The sequence below is a fragment of the Staurois parvus genome, unplaced genomic scaffold (genome assembly GCF_062004578.1).
Source record: "Staurois parvus isolate SC_StPar_1 unplaced genomic scaffold, SC_StPar_1.0 ptg000470l, whole genome shotgun sequence".
Classification (NCBI taxonomy): Eukaryota; Metazoa; Chordata; class Amphibia; order Anura; family Ranidae; genus Staurois; species Staurois parvus.
The window spans coordinates 924,884-945,118 of NW_028318266.1; the positions used below are offsets into that span (position 1 = coordinate 924,884).

Genomic DNA, 20,235 nt, shown 5'->3' on the forward strand with positions numbered 1-20,235 from the left:
CCAGGCCGTGCCATTGTCTCCTCTTTGATGAAAATCAGTCAGGACAGACATACGTCAGCTTAGTCCACCAACTTTTTTCTTTTTAAAGGTCCATGTAGGTCCAAGTGTCATCTTTATGCATTTACTATTATTTTGCATGTATTAGTTTTTGTCACAGAAGCCAGCAGAGCATAGAACATGGCACCTGAGACACCAGTACATTGTGGGTGCAATGTGCAAACCCCCCCCCCCTCCCCCCCCAATGTATTCCCCAGCCTCAGGTCTGTAGGAGGTATGAATGTGCTGTTATGGGGCTGGAGAAAGTGCGGCTGAACTACAGGAGGAGGGAGGATGGATCCCCGCCACGCTGCCTAAATGATGCGGCCGAACAGGAAGAACCACACGGCGGTGCTAATTTCACATCATTAAACCTTTCATTTCAATGCATTTTATTCATTTTAACTTTGTCAGAATGACAAAAAGATATCATGCGGAAAAAAAAACCGTGTCGCAGCCCCAAGTTGTAAAATCTACTCAAAGACAACAACATAAATGGTTATGTAGTAAAATGGTACAAAAACAGTCGTCGTAACAGTTTAAATCAGGGATTTGCAGCCTTTGTACCTTTTGGTACACATTTTTGAGATCTTGGTGAGCCCCTGAAATAATGTTCAGATGTACAGCTCACAGAACATTGGTATGATCAGCTCGCTGTTGTATCATATCATATATATATATAAATGATGTGTGTGTGATCTCTATATTTTTAGAGATCGCATCAAGTAGAATCCATATTAAAACTTATCTATTAACCACTTGCCTACCAGGCACTTATACCCCCTTCCTTACCAGGCCAATTTTCAGCTTTCAGCGCTGCCGCACTTTGATTGACAATTGCGCGGTCATGCAACATTGTACCCATATGAAATTTTGATCATTTTTTTCTCACAAATAGAGCTTTCTTTTGGTGGTATTTAATCGCCACTGGGCGCTTTACTTTTTGCGCTATAAATTAAAAAAAGTGCAAAAAATTTGAAAAAAATAAAAAAGTTTATTTGTTTCTTTTATAAAATTTTTCAAACAGGTATTTTTTCTCCTTCACTGATTTGCGTTGATGAGGCGGCACTGATGGGCACTGATAGGCGGCACTGATAGGCAGCACTAAAGGGCACTGATAGGCAGTACTAATGAGGTGGCACGGATAGGCGGCACTGATAGACAGCACTAATTAGGGGTCACGGATAGGCGGCACTGATATGCAGCACTGATAGGCGGCACTGATAGGTGACACTGATGATGGGTACTGATAGACGGCACTGACTGGCATCACTTCTGGGCACTGACTGGCGGCACTGACTGGCACAACCCCTGGGCACTGACTGGTGGCACTGACTGGCAGCACTGGTGGGTGGCACTGGTGGACAGCACTGGTGGGTGGGCACAGGTGGGTGGCACTGGTGGGCACAGGTGGGTGGCGCTGGTGGGCACAGGTGGGTGGGCACAGGTGGGTGGCACTGCTGGGCACATGTAGGTGGCACTGCTGGGCACAGGTAGGTGGCACTGCAGAGTGGCACAGGTGGGGGCACTGCTGGGAATGGGTGGGCGGGGCTAGTGGGCGCACAGCTGATCGGAACTTGCGGGGGTCACTGCTGGGCACCGATCATCAGGGCACTGATCATCAGTGCCCTGATGATCGGTGCCGATCCCCGCTCTGACAACTGCCGGTTCTCGGCAGTACTTTCCTCACGATCTGACAGCGTGAGGAAAGTGCAGCCGAGAACCGGCACTTGCATTTTCCTGTGATCAGCGTGTCATTGGACACCGCTGATCACGTGGTAAAAGGCCGGTGGGATCGGCCTTTCACCACATCTCGTGATCAGCTGTGTCCGTAGGACACAGCGATCACGGAGATCGCCGGGTGCGCGCCCCCTGGGGCGCGCAGGAGAGCGCGTTCTGGGAGGACGTCATATGACGTCCACTCAGAACTGGCCGGCCGCGGTGAAGCCGTCATTCGGCTATGCGCGGTCGGCAAGTGGTTAATATGAAACTTAATATTCAATTCTGGGTCCAACTTAACCCCTTCACGCCTGAGGGTAAAACAAATCTAAATGCCTAAGCACAATTTTGCAACGTTGACATGTGTTAGTAAAACTGTACATATCATCACAACTACTTTGTACATTCGGGTGAATTATACCACGTTTTTCTCAGGACAAATTGGGCTTTTATTTGGTGGTAAATGGTAATGGATATCTCCTGATTCTTTTTTTATTATCAAAGGCAAACTGACCCAAAATAGTAAAAAAAAAAAAAAATCATTTTTTTAATTTAGCTGTGTGTTTCTTGTTACTACCATAACCTACCACCAATGAACAACCCAAAATAAGTTTTCCAGCTCTTGACGATCGCAGCGATACCATATATGTGTATGTTGTTTGTTGTTTGTACTCGTAGTACAGCCCATAATCAATAGTGCACTTTTTTTTTAACCTAAAACACACTGACACACAAATTTTTATTTATTTATTTTTTATCCTGACCTTTGACCCAAACACGTACCCTGGCACTGAACTAGATCAAACCTTGATCTAGGTATTTTTTTCTTTATTTTTTATTTTATTTTTTTATATTTATTTATCTTTTTTTTTTCTTTCCCCTCTATGCCTGGAGTTAGAGAAATAATGTATCTCTCTCCATTCATAGAGAGAGAAAAAAAGAAGGGGTCCTGACTATACAGTGACTGATCACTGAGATAGCCAATCGGAGGCTATCACAGCAATCATGTGACCCAGAATCGAGAGTCCCGGGTCCTGATCGTTAGAACTGGACCCGGTGCTATCAGTGACACCCCGGTCTTTGTGCTGGTAGAACGCCGTGCAGCGCTCTCCCAGCAGAAAGACAGGTACACAAATATGCGGCCCCACGGAAAAAGGCCCAGTTCTGTGAGGCCGCATATTTGTGTTACGTTGGCGTCAAGGGGTTAAGTTATCGGCATACGGGGGAGAAAGTGTACGCTGCATGGGAGCAGGGCACATTACATGGGAGTGGGGCACACAGCTGGGCACATTACATGGGGCACACTACTCGGGACAGACCACGGGGCACACTACATGGGAGTGGGGCACATTACATGGGGCACACTACTCTGGACAGGGCACACTACATGGGAGTGGGGCAGGCCACAGGGCACACTACATGGGAGTGGGGCACATTACATGAGGCACACTACTCGAGACAGACCACATGGGAGTGAGGCACACTACTCTGGACAGGGCACACTACATGGGAGTGGGGCAGACCACAGGGCACGCTACATGGGAGTTGGGCACCTTACATGGGGCACACTACTATAGAAAGCGCACACTACATGGGAGTGGTGCAGACCACAGGGCACACTACATGGGAGTGGGGCACATTACATGGGGCACACTACTCTGGACAGGGCACACTACATGGGAGTGGGGCACATTACATGGGGCACACTACACGGGACAGACCACAGCGCGTATTGTGGAGGCGGAAGTTGGGCACACTACTGTACTGGCTTCCTTCTTATGCAGAGGTGGTTCTCCTGGCACGCTGTACCCTGACGGCCCTCCTCTCCATCCCAGATGATGTCACATACAAGCACCTGGGATGGACAGGGAGAGGGGTCGGCGGGGAACAGTACACCACAGCCTACACTATCCCAGCTGCTTCCCTTATCTTTGTGTGTGTCGGCAGAGGAATGTGATCTACCTGTCTGCTGCCTGCGACTGACAAGATTGCCACGGAACTCCTGGGGACCCCTTGGTTCTCCCGAATACTGCTTGAGAAACACTGATTTAAACCGCAAGGCTTAGGGTGGCTAAGCATATGGCGGCAACTCAAAGCCAGCAGCCTACCCCTCCAAATGTCACACTACTACCAGCCGTAACCTCCGCAACCTTAACCCTGCCCCCCTCCACTCTGCAGCTGATCATCTCTATGACCGCATCCTCCCCCTGTCCTGCCCCGACTTGGCTATGACCGCCTACAACAACGTGCTGTCAACAGCCCTTGACTCACTAGCGCCTTTAACCACACGCAACATCAGACCCCGACCGCTCCAGCCCTGGCAGACTGATCACACCAAAACCCTCAAACGACACAGTCGTGCCCTGGAGCGACTATGGCGCAAAACCAAATCCCAACAAGCCTTCACCCGCTACAAATCTGCCTTCCACACCTACACTTCCTCCCTCCAAGCTGCCAAACAAGCCTACTTCCTGACCCTCATCAAAGCCCTCTCCTCCAATCCTCGCCGACTCTTCTCCACCTTCAACTCTCTACTCTCGCCACCCCCACCTCCACCCAGCACCTCACTCACTGCCCTTCAGATTGCCAATCACTTCAAAAACAAGATTGACACAATTCGCAAGGACATCGCTGCAACTCACACGCCCTCTCAACCCGTCCCCTCTGACACAGCTACCCCCTCATCCCCCCTCCCCCTCGACATAACCCGCAGGGACTTCGTCGCTGCTCAAACTCCCTCCAACCCCCTTCCCCCTCACTCAGCTACCCCCTCATCACCCCTCTCCCACGGCCTCACCACTGCTCTGACCTCCTCTCCCACCCCACCCTACATTCCTCATACTGAAGCTCCCCCAACACTCCGCACCTTTGACCTTACTACCATCGAGGAAGTCTCCAAGATCCTCTCTGATGCCCGCCTCACCACCTGCCCCCTCGACCCTATCCCCTCACAACTCCTACGACCTCCCTCCATCCTATACTCCCTCACCCACATCTTCAATCTCTCCCTCTCCTCCGGCACTTTCCCCTCCCCTCTGAAACATGCACACATCACCCCCATACTTAAAAAGCCCTCCCTGGACCCCAATGACCCGAACAACCTCAGACCCATCTCCCTGCTCCCATTTACATCTAAACTCCTCGAGCGCCTAGTCTACGCCCGCCTATGCTCTCACCTCAACGACAACAACCTCCTCGATCCCCTACAGTCCAGCTTCCGTCCCCTACACTCCACCGAAACTGCCTTACTCAAACTCTCCAACAACCTTCTAACCGCCAAAACTAATGGCCACTATTCAGTGCTCCTACTCCTTGACCTCTCTGCGGCCTTCGACACAGTCGACCACCCCCTCCTCCTCAAAAAAACTACACTCCCTCGGCCTCAGAGATTCTGCTCTCTCCTGGCTCTCATCCTACCTGTCACAACGCTCTTTCAGTGTTACCTATAATGCTACCACCTCCCTCTTACTCCCCCTGTCTGTTGGGGTCCCTCAAGGCTCTGTCCTCGGGCCCCTTCTCTTCTCCATCTACACCTCCTCCCTTGGCCAACTCATACACTCCCACGGCTTCAACTACCACCTCTATGCCGACGACACACAAATCTATCTCTCAACCCCCCACCTCACCCCCTCGGTCTCCGCCCGAATCACACACCTACTGAGCGACATATCTGACTGGATGTCGCTCCACTTCCTTAAACTGAACCTCTCCAAAACCGAGTTTCTTGTCTTCCCCCCAGCCCGGACACCACCCCCCATTGACTTCTCCATCATGTCCAACAACGCCACCATCAAACCCGCCCTGCAGGCCAGAGTACTTGGTGTCATTCTGGACTCCAACCTATCCTTCCAGCCCCAAGTCCAATCTTTAACAAACTCATGCAGACTCCACCTCCGCAACATCGCCAAAATACGCACATTCCTAACCCCAGAAACCACTAAACAGCTCATCCACTCCCTCATCATATCACGACTCGACTACTGCAACTCCCTCCTCACTGGCCTGCCTCGCCGCTGGCTATCCCCGCTTCAGTCCATCCTGAATACGGCTGCCAGACTCATTCACCTTTCCAACCGCTCCGTTTCTGCCACCCCCCTCTGCCAATCCCTCCACTGGCCTCCACCCCCCTCTGCCAATCCCTCCACTGGCTTCCACCCCCCTCTGCCAATCCCTCCACTGGCCTCCACCCCCCTCTGCCAATCCCTCCACTGGCTTCCGATTGCGCAACGGATCAAATTCAAAATCCTAACACTGACGTACAAAGCTGTCCACCATACTGCCCCGAACTACATCACTGACCTAATATCCAAGTACCACCCAACACGCACACTCCGCTCCTCACAAGACCTCCTTCTCTCTAGTTCCCTGGTCTCCTCCTCCCATGCCCGCCTCCAGGACTTCTCCAGGGTGTCACCCATCCTCTGGAACTCCCTGCCCCAACCCATCAGATTATCACCTACTCTCCTCTCCTTTAGGCACACCCTGAAAACCCATCTCTGCAGGGAAGCCTACCCCACCCCCTGCTAACTTGCCGACCTCCTCCACTCTTCCTACCACTCCATCCCCCACAGCTATCTCCTCCTGTGCCACCATCCCCTCCCTCCTAGATTGTAAGCTCCAAAGAGCAGGGCCCTCGATCCCCTCATGTTTTGCATTGTATTGGTATTGTTCTGTCACATGTTCTGTCCCCCTCTGTAATGTACAGCGCTGAGTGAACTATTGGCGCTTTATAAATACTGTATAATAATAATAACCGGTATCAGAGAAAAGTAGGGAGTGAGCAAGGAGAAAAGAAGAGTTGATTGGCAGCACAGTGGCTAAATGGTTCGCACTTCCGCCTGGCAGTACTAGGGCCGTTAGTTCGAATCCCAACCACGGCACCACCTGCCTGGAGTTTGCATGTTCTCCCTGTGCCTGTGTGGGTTTCCACCTGGTACTCCAGTTTCCTCCCACACTCCAAAGACATGCTGGTAGGTTAATTGGCTCCTGTGTAAATTGTCCCTAGTATGTGTATGTATGAATGTGAGTTAGGGACCTTAGACTGTACGCCCCTTGAGGGTTAGGGACTGATGTGAATGTACAATATATATGTAAAGCGCTGCGTACTTTGATGGCGATATATAAGTACCTGAAATAAATAAATAATGACCAAGGGAGTCAGAGTTGCACAGAGAGAGGTAGGAAAGAGATGTAGAGGAAGGGTGTGGGGGGCAGAGAGGCTCCCATCTGTCATAATGATTTTTAATAGCCAAGTGGATATCACCTAGAAAGAGCAGGATGGTGATTTGAGAGCCATGGGTTCCATATCTTAAAGGATCAGTTAACTTTTTGCTAATAAGTAATAAATGTACGTTTTTATTTTTTGCAGGTAAAAAAATTTGCAGATCGCTAGTGCCGTGCAGGTCACCTGCCAGTATATCTACTTACCTGTAGGGGATGTATGGGGAAGCAGACATACTGATGGGAAGAATCTATGAACTACCACCACCACCTTCATTGAGAACTAAAAGCCGACAGCTGCAAAGGCTGTTGGGACTTGTAGTTTCTCATTCACAGGACTGTGAATGAGTGACACGGCTGTGCACTTTTTTTTTTTTTGTTAATTTTGACAGCTAGCAGGATGAGAAGGGGTGGGGGGGGGACAGTCTATGGTAACATTATAGGTTACACTCTGAATATGGGTATAACATGCTATGAAAGGTGAACTCGTCCTTTAAAGCGGAGCTCCACCCAAAAGGGGAAGTTCCGCTTTAAGGACTGCTCCCCACTAAGGATTGGCACCTTTGGGGGGGGCGGGTACCTGAATTTGACAGGTACCCACTCCCATTTCCGGTCCGCTCGCCTATGCGATTTGAAACGGAAGTTGTCCTCCCCCCTCCCTCCCTGTAGTCTTTTGGGACATGTGACAGGTCCCAGAAGTCTACAGGACCATTCATGAAGTGCAGCGCTACTCGCGCATGCGCAGTGGGCACTCAGCTGTGCATCCGCATGCTATCACAGCCGGGTGCCCACACCGTAGATGCTGGCCTCCTGGAATACAGGATGGCTGGTGAAACGGGCTGCGGGGGACACACACCACGGGACCGGGGGACAGGTAAGTGGCTGTTTTTTAAGTCAGCAGCTACAGTTTCTGGAGCTGCAGACTTTTCTTTTTTGACAGGTGAGTGGAACTCCGCTTTAAGATATTTGGCTTGACTATTGAGGTTGCTAGTTAGTTAGAAGCCATCCAGTCTGGTTTCAACCTCAGACAAATTGTTACTTCCAGGCAGGGCTGTGGATAAGGGGGTACCACCAGTCCTCCTATACGGGGCCCAGGCCAACGGGGGGCCCAGGTAAATGGGTGAATCAGATGTGGGCAGGGAGGGTGATCGATACGGCTGGGAGGCAATAACTGGAACTGATCCCCCATCTGGCTCTCTCTGCAGCAGCTGAAAGCTGGCCGCTTCTCCTCTCCCTCCTGCTGGCTCTCAGCTGCTGCAGAGAGGAGGAACCTCCAGCACACAGCCTGTAAATGACAGCCTCAGTTCTGTTCCTGTGAGCTTTGTGTGTGTGCTCGTGGGGGATGTCCCTTCCCTCCAATCAGCTCCCAGAACTCTACTCACTCTGTAGAGTGTAATTTCAGCTCTCCACCCCTTTTTTTCTGAAAGCTCAGACAAGCATTGTAAATTCAACCCTTTGACCAGCTGTAGAGAAGAGAAAACTGCAGATTAACAGGTACAACATATGTAGGAGGATTTACACTGCAAAAAGCTGCTCTACACAATTGCTGGGGCTGCAGTGTGCGGGACTGAAAACTTGCAAGGTGGGACGGCATTTTATTCAAGAAGCATATAGCGCCTGTACTTGCGGTTTAATCCTTCCCTTCTGTGCCAAGCAGGTCTGCACAAGCAACAGGCCGCCATCTGGAAGCTGATTCCTAGCAGCCAGCATGCTATGGGGGAGGGGAGGAGGAGGAGGGGGGGTATAACATGCAGCACCAAAGTCTTGCTAACTGCAAAATGGTAGAAGTTTCTCAGTTTCATATATAAAGGAATAGTCAGCGCTTCTGTATTAGATGTTTTTTATTGAATGGAACTCACCAACATTCCATCTATGCCAACCCAATGAAAACAAAGCAGTTCATTTATAACCACCAAAAAAACAAAAATATGAAAAAGAGAGTGTACCCCCCCCCCTCCCCCCCCAAAATCATTGCAAAGTACCCTGGGGTGGACAGCCATGTGCTCTATGCCGGGACAGTAGGGCCATCCGTCTTGCTGGATGATAGAAGGACATGGCTGAAAAGCAGACTGGGTAGATTTATGTCTCCGGCAGTACTGAGCCTGACCATCGGGTGTCGCTGTTCAATTTCCAGTAAATTGCTCAAATACATTTTTTTTTCTTTTATAAAGACAAAACTTTCAGGAACTCTTCAAATGAGATATCAAATCACCGACATCGGAACCTGGCCGTGTTCCAGTATATTGCTACTTATTAGAAAGCGGGCGGACTGACAACTCATGGGGCCCCCGGGCAATAGGGGATCATGGAGCCCCTGTGTCCTTGCCCAAACTCAAAAAAGCCTATGAAAAAGGTACCAGGGGCATCCCATGGGGCCCCCTACTGACCCCGGGCCCTCGGGCAGTGCCCGAGTTTCCAAATGGTCAGTCCGCCCCTGTTAGAAAGTGATACATTGGAGGCAAAACCCAGCGACAACATGGGAGGCGGATATCGCTACACGGTGGGAGGTTAGGTGTTGAGATTCCAGATAGTAATAATAATGGCGGTGTGAGGACAGCGCCACGGTTACGATATTTATTTCTCTAACGTTTTATAAGATGTTTTTGTTAAAATAAAGTGAGCTGTGATGATCTACAAATGTCCCGGAGGTACAATGTATTCCCCAAAATGTACAATACTGACATCTGCTGGTGGGTAGAGAGAACTGCATGCTCCAAGCTGCACCCGTCAGATATGTACAATGCTGACATCTGCTGGTAGGCATGGAGTACTGCATGTTCCAATCTGTAACTGTCAGATCAGTAAAATACTGACATCTGGTGGTTACAGAGCACTGCAGGCTCAAGCTGTAACTGTCAGAGTGGTACAATGCTGACATCTGCTGGTGGTTACAGAGCACTGCAGGCTCAAGCTGTAACTGTCAAGTCAGTACAATACATACATCTGCTGGTGGTTACAGAGCACTGCAGGCTCAAGCTGTTACTGTCAGAGTGGTACAATAGTAACATCTGCTGGTGGAAACGGAGTACTGCAGGCTCAAGCTGTAACGGTCAGAGAGGTACAATGCTGACATCTGCTGGTGGGCACAGAGAACTGCATGCTCCAAGCTGTAACTGTCAAGTCAGTACAATACATACATCTGCTGGTGGTTATAGAGCACTGCAGGCTCAAGCTGTAACTGCCAGAGTGGTACAATGCTGACATCTGCTAGTGGGTATGCAGTATTGCATGCTGCAGGCTGTAACTGTTAGATGTGTACAATACTGACATTTGCTGGTTGTTATGGAGTACTGTATGTTCCAATCTGTAACTGTCAGGTAAGTGCTTTACTGACATCTGCTGGTGGTTACAGAGCACTGCCCACTCAAGCTGTAACTATGAGAGCAGTACAATACTGACAGCTGCTGGTGACTATGGAGTAGTGCATGGTCAAATCTATACCTGTGGTTCAGTACAAGCCTGACATCTGCTGTTTAGTATGATGTATTGCATGTTCCAGTTTGTAACTATCTGGTCAGTTCAGTACTGACATCTGCTGGTAAGTATGGTGTATTGCATGCTCCAATCTGTAACTCAACTCAGTACTGACATCTACTGGTGGGTACAGAGTAGTGCAGTAAGTCAGTATAATCCTCATATCTGCATGGGGATGTGAAGTACTGCATGCTTCTAGTTGTCCCTGGTAGATCAGTAAATGCTCCAAGCTATACTTGTAGGGTCAGTTCAGTATTGATATCTGCCGTTGGCTGCATGTAGTACATTCTCCAAGCTGTAACTGTCAGGTCAGTGCAATACTGACATCTATTGGGGGGGTAGAGAGTGCTACACTCTTCAAGCTGTAACTGACGGGTCAGCACAATGCTGACATCTGATGGTGGATAGAAGTACTGCATTATGTTAAGCTGTGACTATTAGATCAGTACAGTACTGACATCTGCTGATGGGTAGAAGTACTGCATCACTTTAAGCTGTGGCTATTAGATCAGTACAATACTGACATCTGCAGGTAGGTGAAATGTACTGCGATCAGCATTGTAACTGTTGGATCAGTACAATGCTGACATCTGATCGTGGGTAGAAGTACTGCATTATGTTAAGCTGTGGCTATTAGATCAGAACAATACTGACATCTGCACGTAGGTGAAATGTACTGCGATCGGCATTGTAACTGTTGGGTCAGTACAATACTGTCATCTGATGGGTAGAAGTACTGCATCACTTTAAGCTGTGACTATTAGATAAGAACAATACTGACATTGCTAGTTGGTAAAATGTATTGCATGACTGTCAGATCAGTAAAATGCTGACATCTGCTGGTGGGTATGGAGTACTGCAGGCTCAATCAGTAACTGTCAGAGAGTTACAATGCTGACATCTGCTGGTGTGTACAGAGAACTGCATGCTCCAAGCTGTATCTGTCAAGTCAGTACAATACTGACATCTGCTGGTAGGTATGGAGTACTGCATGTTCCAATCTGTAATTGTCAGCTTAGCGCAATACTGACATCTGGTGGTTACAGAGCACTGCAGGCTCAAGCTGTAACTGTCAGCGTGGTACAATGCTGACATCTCCTGGTGGGTATGCAGTACTGCAAGCTGTAACTGTTAGATCAGTACAATACTGACATCTGCTGGTAGGTATGGAGTACTGCATATTCCAATCTGTAATTGTCAGCTTAGCGCAATACTGACATCTGGTGGTTACAGAGCCCTGCAGGCTCAAGCTGTAACTGTCAGAGTGGTACAATGCTGACATCTCCTGGTGGGTATGCAGTACTGCATGCTGCAAGCTGTAACTGTTGGATCAGTACAATACTGACATCTGCTGATAGATATGAAATATTGTATCCTAGTTGTACCTGTCAGGTCAGTACAATACTGTCTGCTGATGGTTAGTTGTAAGTAATGCAAGCTGTAACTGTCAACTCAGTACAACATTGACATCTAAGTTTCTAAGTTTCTCCATGCCAGTTCAGTACAATACTGACATCCTCTGGTGGGTATGCAGTAGTGCATGCTTCAAGTTAATCTCAGATCAGTGTATTCCTGACATCTGCTGGTTGTTAGAGTTTACTACAGTGTACAAGCTTGTAATTGGCATCGATATATTCTGAAATGTATGCAAGCATTAAGTATTGCACATTCCAAGCCTGCAAGAGGACGGAGGGTATTGCATGCCTCGGTTCTTGCGTAGAACGATGCCGACATCTGCTGGTGGATGGTAAGTCTTATATGTATAATGACGCAATCACCACTTTAGCCCCACTGCTGCCATCTTCTGGTAGGTAGAAGCCATGGCATCTTCCAAGCTTACAATTGTATACATGATGCAAGTAATAGGATGATTCCACTCGTCTGCTTGTGCCGCACATGTAATCCAACCTCCTTTATTGTCCCCTAGGTGGGGGCCACCAAATATTCTTGTCCACCTATATAAATCTAGTGTATGGTGAGGGCTGTCAATAGTGTCAGTCCTTCTTCTGCTCAGTTGGTGGAGTCAATCTCATTCATGGCGGAGTCCATTTCGTGGCGGAAGGACACCCTGGCTTTTCCGCTGAAGTAGGCCCGGTTTGGTTGCGATTCTGTATCGCTGCCCGCAGAGTTGGTGGAGCGGAGCCTAGGTTTCTCCTCCACCGGAGAGGGGGTAGGTGGCTCTGTGGGGAGGAGAGAGAAAGGAATTAGGAAGAGCTTTGAACCCTTATCCACCTACTAACGCTCTACACCACCGTAGATGAGATCCGGTTTGGACCCAGACAATCAAGGCTGCCATATTGCTTCTGTTGTGTTATCTATTTTCTGTTCATTTTTCTTTTTTTAGTTTTGAATAGAGTGGGTGAGGATTAGTGGGCCTGCAATGATCATTTCCTATCATACATCAGGTAGGGCACTGTGGGCTCTACAGACAGCACTTGTCACAGAGTGATGAATGGGGGTCACCATTAAGCCCCGTATGTACTCACCTTCCTGAGTCTTGCTCTTCTTCCTCTCTTTCCTCCTTCCGTACCAAGGGAAACATCGCAGAGCCTTCACCCCCATGCTGAGAAAATAAAAAAGACATTTATTTGTACAAATGATCCATTATACAGAAATAACACGGGGGGGTCCCAGCCCTGAATTATCCTACAGGTGACTTGTATTCAGATATAACACGGGGGGTCCCAGCCCTGAATTATCCTACAGGTGACTTGTATTCAGATATAACACGGGGGGTCCCAGCCCTGAATTATCATACAAGCGACTTGAATTCAGATATAGCACGGGGTCCCAGAACTGAATTATTGTACAGATGACCCCTATACAGATATATTACAGGGGTCCTGGCGTTGAATTATACATACAGATGACCCCTATATAGATATATTATGGAGGTCCTGTCAAGGATCCGTTAAACGATCACCCTGTCAAATGTCCACCACACACCACAGCGACTAGCTCACGCGGATGCGACAGGGTGGTAAAGGGGATAATAAAGAGATTTACACTTAAATATCTCAAACCGTATATAAGATCAGCCGTGATACCTTTTCACAGCCCGCACTACCTCTGGCCACCACCAGATGGAGACTCCAATCCAGCTGGTCGACCACACACACTGGCAGATACGATCTTACATACAACCTGGTGCCCTGATTAGAGTTGAGGACCAGCTTAGTAATCACACGCCCTTCTAAAGGTCCCTTCAGCTATCCTAGCTTGAACCCCGGTGTTGATAACCCTTCCACTGTCCACACCCCCCCCCCCCCACACCAGACACACCACAAAGGTAGCCTGCCACCACCCAACAGTTTATCCGCAGAACGGTCTGTTGAGACATCCCACACACACAGATCTCCGTCTGGCAGATCTGTTACCTTTGCAATCTGCCCACTCGCAGTGCAGTTGCATACAGATTGGCAATGAGCTTAACCGAGCGTTTTAAAGGCACTAACATACAATACAATCTAATCTCTCCAATCTAATCTCTCCAATCTAGTCTCTCCGAAGATATGAGCACGTGCTTAAATACACAGAAGTTCACTAATTAATTTTAAGATTTAATTTCCCAAAGTGGGCGGGGCATAAAATATGTACAAAATATAAAAAGTTACAGAAATACAAAAGATATAAGAAGACGCACAAATGACTAATTACTATAAATAAAAAGGGAACAAAAAGACAGAATAACACTTTACCCTGCGGCTGGAGCAAGCCAGAAACTTAGTAATCCATTGGTCGATCGAACCAGCTCCGTACGGATCACAAATGTCCGTGTACCCAATTTATTGTGATTTGGACATGAGCGGGGCATTAGTCTTCGGCCAATTGACTCTGGGGAAGGTGGTCCTGACCTGCCCACAAGAGGTACCGTGCGTGGACCTGCCCAAGTTCAATTGGGCCAAGACTGGCCTGAACACCAAGTCAGGTATTGGATTTCCGACACCAGCGCATCAGCCCGATCGCAACAGTACCAAACACCATCAGACTGTCGCACCCCCGCGTCATCTAATCATTCCATGCATTTTCCTGGCTTTCTCCCCAAGCCACAAATATGATTTTCATATGCAAATGCAGCGTACAGAGTGGCCTACAAGAAGGGAGTATGTTCATATCTCTGCAACTAATAGTTCAGCTTTTATAAGAGATTAAACATACTCCTTTGATGAATGCATATGGCTAGCCGTCCCGTCTCCTATAACAAATTCCTAAACGGGTTATTCCCAGCAGGTGATAATCTCATTAACACAAAAGGTGTCACCTCCAGGAGGCGGGGCTTTAGGCTAATTACCGCTAATTGATGCTAAATGATGATTAAGTCTTCAAGGCCTATTGAGTAATTGTGTATACATACACATCTGACCCCAGATCAATTGATGACCATTGTTTGTACCATCTATTCATTTCCCTACTGCCCAGGGGTTCAATATACATCCTTAATGACCAGACTGTTCCTGAACACACCTTTGCAATGAAAGGGCGTGGCCTCATCTAATCTACTCAACCTGTCATGGCTATGATTCCATATTTCCACTCAAATCTTACATGTCCGTTACAGGTCCCTGCACTGAATTATAGTACAACTGACCCCTATAAAGATATGGGGGTCCCAGCACTGAATTATTGTACAGATGATCCCTATACAGATATAATACAGGGGTCCCGGCCCTGAAATATACAACTGACCCCTATAAAGATATGGAGGTCCCAGCACTGAATTATTGTACAGATGATCCCTATACAGATATAATATAGGGGTCCCGGCCCTGAATTATCATACAACTGACCCCTATAAAGATATAATATGGGGGTCCCGGCACTGAATTATAGTACAACTGAAACCTATACAGATATACAGTATTTCTGTATAGGGCTCAGTTGTATGATAATTCAGCGCTGGGACCTCCATAATATATCTATATAGGGGTCAGTTATATGATAATTCAGGGCCGGGACCCCTATATTATATCTCTATATAGGGGTCATCTGTATGGATAATTCAATGCCAGGACCCCTGTAATATATCTGTATAGGGGTAATCTGTACAATAATTCAGTGCTGGGACCCCGTGCTATATCTGAATACACTGACTGTATTACAGGGGTCCCGGCCCTGAATTATCCTACAGGTGACCCCAACACAGATATACCACGGGGGTCCCGGCCCTGAATTATCCTACAGGTGACCCCCTATACAGATATAACACGGGAGTCCCGGCACTGAATTATCCTACAGGTGACCCCTACACAGATATAACACGGGGGTCCCGGCACTGAATTATCCTACAGGTGACCTCTATACAGATAAAACATGTGACCCCTATACAGATATAACAAGGGGGTCCCGGCACTGAATTATCCTACAGGTGACCTCTATACAGATAAAACATGTGACCCCTATACAGATATAACAAGGGGGTCCCGGCCCTGAATTATCCTATAGGTGACCCCTACACATATATAACACGGGGGGTCCCGGCCCTGAATTATCCTACAGGCGACCCCTACACAGATATAACACGGGGGTCCCGGCCCTGAATTATCCTATAGGCGGCCCCTATACAAATATAACACTGGGGTCCCGGCCCTGAATTATCCTACAGGCGACCCCTACACAGATGTAACACGGGGGTCCCGGCCCTGAATTATCCTAAAGGCGACCCCTACACAGATGTAACACGGGGGTCCCGGCACTGAATTATCCTACAGGTGACCCCTACACAGATGTAACACGGGGGGTCCCGGCACTGAATTATCCTACAGGTGACCCCTACACAGATGTAACACGGGGGTCCCGGCACTGAATTATCCTACAGGTGACCCCTACACAGATGTAACACGGGGGTCCCGGCCCTGAATTATCCTACAGGTGACCCCTACACAGATATAACACGGGGTCCCGGCCCTGAATTATCCTACAGGTGACCCCTACACAGATATAACACGGGGGTCCCGGCACTGGGAGTGTTCCTCTTGTAGACACTTGTCCCGATGACAGTGATCAGTGCACACAGGGACATACTTCCCATACAACTCATACCTCCTGTCACTGACTATATGGATGTACAACACCCCCTTCCCCTCCCCCCTCCCCCGCAGCACAGCCTCGCCCTACTTAGATCAATAGCCGAACACGGCGTCTCTCCGGAGATGTAACATATGTGCCGGAAGAAAACCAAAAAACAACGCTAGCCAGATGAAAAAGACAAATGAATGCAGTGTAGATCCTTGAATGTGACCTGGCATCAGCCTTCTGCAGTCCCTGAACAGCAGGACTGCAGTGTGAGAGGAAGAAGCAGCACAAGGAGCTAATCAGCTCATATGCTGACAAGGAGCATGCTGATAGGAGGAGAGAGCAGAGTGACGGAGAGATGAGCTGATCAGTGAGCTGCTTCTCCTTTCACTGTCCAGTCACAGGCTGGGGGAGGGTCCAGGAAGACCTTAGTCCAGAGAAAGCGGACTCAATGATGCTGGTGATCAGACTGAGGACCCCTAGTGTGGTCAGTTGCATTGCTGTGGCCAATCACAGTGCACTGTCAGGGTGCAGTACATTGTGGCGAATAGCCCCGACCGTTCGTGTGTTTCAGCGAACACACAAACAGCCGATGTTCCATACAGCCGTCACTAGTCTCGTCCCTGTAACTCCTAGAGAGGTTTTCTGTTGAAAAACAACAGACTTACTGGCTGGATCATGAAAATAGAAGAAAGCAGATGTTTGGCAGGATCGTGTTTTGCGATGATTCTTTTGCAGGAGGAACATAGTTGCACGTTGTGTTGGAGTCGCTCTGACACAGGCGGACCCCAGGTCAGTACAAGGGGGGGGGGGCAGCTGAGATCACAGCTCACAATACACCTTTCTGGAGGAAAGAAAAGCTCAGTGACCGTCACCTGACACAGGCGTCTCCGGGGCCACAGGGATCAGCACAGCGGGGCCCCCGGCCCCAAGGCTATTCTCAGATGGGATAAAAGAGCCTTTCAATCCCATGGAGGAGGGGAAGAGGAATCCAAAATAAATGGCAGGCAGAAGCATAGAAACATCAAGTGCTTATTAGTGTCGCTGGCCCTTTAAATAAATGATTGCCTGCGCCTCTTGGCTGCCTGGAAAATCTGACCACTCCAGGAAGAGTCCATTCCCCAGCCACACCCCCCCCCCCCTTTGTACCTTTGTATGACATAGCCTTGTCCTCTTCTGGGAGCGTCTGTGCCGGCCCAGCTCCTTCACAGCCTCGTCCTCTCCTGGGAGCGTCTGTGCCGGCCCAGCTCCTTCACAGCCTCGTCCTCTCCTGGGAGCGTCTGTGCCGGCCCAACTCCTTCACAGCCTTGTCCTCTTCAGGGAGCGTCTGTGCCGGCCCAGCTCCTTCACAGCCTCGTCCTCTTCAGGGAGCGTCTGTGCCGGCCCAGCTCCTTCACAGCCTCGTCCTCTTCTGGGAGCGTCTGTGCCGGCCCAGCTCCTTCACAGCCTCGTCCTCTTCTGGGTGCGTCTGTGCCGGCCCAGCTCCTTCACAGCCTCGTCCTCTTCAGGGAGCGTCTGTGCCGGCCCAGCTCCTTCACAGCCTCGTCCTCTTCTGGGAGCGTCTGTGCCGGCCCAGCTCCTTCACAGCCTCGTCCTCTTCTGGGAGCGTCTGTGCCGGCCCAGCTCCTTCACAGCCTCGTCCTCTTCTGGGAGCATCTGTGCCGGCCCAGCTCCTTCACAGCCTCGTCCTCTCCTGGCAGCGTCTGTGCCGGCCCAGCTCCTTCACAGCCTCGTGCTCTCCTGGGAGCGTCTGTGCCGGCCCAACTCCTTTACTGCCTTGTCCTCTTCTGGGAGTGTCTGTGCTGGCCCAGCTCCTTTACCCCTCCTTATATATAGGCTGCCAGGAAAGGTTCCTCTCCTGTACAGAATGGCTTCCTCTGATGTCACCGCACACTGGGAGCTTCTTACAATGTGCATTAGAAGCTGCAGATCCCTCCTCATTTGCTGGCTGGAGGACATCCAGCATCATCCTGCTCTGTCCACCCCAGCCTGACTGACCCTGGCCGCCCCTCTCACTCATTGAATTGTAGTTCTTCCAATTATGGAGGCTCAGAATCACATGTAGGCATTACCTAGGGTGGTCTGTGTAGGGCCCTCCGCTCCTAGGGAGGTCTGTGTAGGGCCCTCCGCTCCTAGGGAGGTCTGTGTAGGGCCCTCCGCTCCTAGGGTGGTCTGTGTAGGGCCCTCCGCTCCTAGGGTGGTCTGTGTAGGGCCCTCCGCTCCTAGGGTGGTCTGTGTAGGGCCCTCCGCTCCTAGGGTGGTCTGTGTAGGGCCCTCCGCTCCTAGGGTGGTCTGTGTAGGGCCCTCCGCTCCTAGGGTGGTCTGTGTAGGGACCTCCGCTCCTAGGGAGGTCTGTGTAGGGACCTCCGCTCCTAGGGAGGTCTGTGTAGGGACCTCCGCTCCTAGGGGGGCCTGTGTAGGGACCTCCGCTCCTAGGGGGGCCTGTGTAGGGACATCCGCTCCTAGGGGGGCCTGTATAGGGACATCCGCTCCTAGGGGGGCCTGTATAGGGACCTCCGCTCCTAGGGGGGCCTGTATAGGGACCTCCGCTCCTAGGGGGGCCTGTATAGGGACATCCGCTCCTAGGGGGGCCTGTATAGGGACATCCGCTCCTAGGGGGGCCTGTATAGGGACCTCCGCTCCTAGGGGGGCCTGTATAGGGACCTCCGCTCCTAGGGGGGCCTGTATAGGGACCTCCGCTCCTAGGGGGGCCTGTAGAGGGACCTCCGCTCCTAGGGGGGCCTGTAGAGGGACCTCCGCTCCTAGGGGGGCCTGTAGAGGGACCTCCGCTCCTAGGGGGGTCTGTAGAGGGCCCTCCGCTCCTAGGGGGGTCTGTAGAGGGCCCTCCGCTCCTAGGGGGGTCTGTAGAGGGACCTCCGCTCCTAGGGGGGTCTGTAGAGGGACCTCCGCTCCTAGGGGGGTCTGTATAGGGACCTCCGCTCCTAGGGTGGTCTGTAAAGGGACCTCCGCTCCTAGGGTGGTCTGTAAAGGGACCTCCGCTCCTAGACAGGTCTGTAAAAGGGACCTCCGCTCCTAGACAGGTCTGTAAAAGGGACCTCCGCTCCTCCACACTGACATCCACCCATTGAGGCATTTTGATTTTTAGAATAACTCCTCCCAAGGTCCAGCCCAATGTTTGCATCAGAACTGAGGGCTCCGGAGAGGAGCACTGAGGCAGGGTGCTGTGGTGATTTTAGGAAGCTATGTACATCATCCTGCCAACCCCTCCCACCAGCCATGATCTGCCTGCATTGCCTATAGACACACAGAGACCCAGTGATGATGTCAATGGACCAAAAAGAACGTATGCAATAAAAATGGAAAGGGTTTATTTTAAAAATGTCATCAGCATGTCTATGAGGGCGGGTGGAGGAATCAGGAAACGCTATAAACCTCAACTTCACAAAGGGAAAAAGTTTTGTTTCCCTTTAAAGGAAGTCGATGTATGTCCCTGCTGGTATAGGAAAACGGTGAGAAATGGGATCTGGAATGTTATAGAAGAGGGATAATCTGAGATTAGGGGGTGGTCCGAATAGTTCTGAGACCCACCCAATCCCCAAGGGCCCCTGCGCAGGGCTGACTGGGATCCCACATTCACAAGTCTGCCGTCAGGGGGATCCTGTCTGTTTCTGATTAGCAGATTGCCATTTGCAATGAGGATGGTGTGTGTGGCTCCTCTCCACATGACCTTATAGGGCCACAAATCGCTATTCTTCCGATAAAGGAGCCGCGCTATTTTAAGTTATACCGCCTCCAGTCTGAACAATACCTGGG

At 50.0% G+C, this 20,235-nt stretch overlaps 1 protein-coding gene across 3 annotated transcripts in view; it reads right to left on the reverse strand.

The window, feature by feature from the left end:
* Nucleotides 1-8,798: 8,798 nt before the first annotated feature.
* Nucleotides 8,799-20,235, reverse strand: part of CUNH17orf114 (chromosome unknown C17orf114 homolog) — a 38,137-nt gene continuing 26,700 nt past the window's right edge. For all 3 annotated transcript variants that reach the window (XM_089689341.1, XM_089689343.1, XM_089689342.1), the window contains exons 2-3: nt 12,936-13,012; nt 8,799-12,629 (exon numbers count right to left, since the gene is read on the reverse strand). In XM_089689341.1, coding sequence (XP_089545467.1) covers nt 12,460-12,629; nt 12,936-13,011 — 246 coding nt within the window. In that variant the 5' untranslated portion in view covers nt 13,012 and the 3' untranslated portion in view covers nt 8,799-12,459. The remainder of the gene's footprint in view (nt 12,630-12,935; nt 13,013-20,235) is intronic.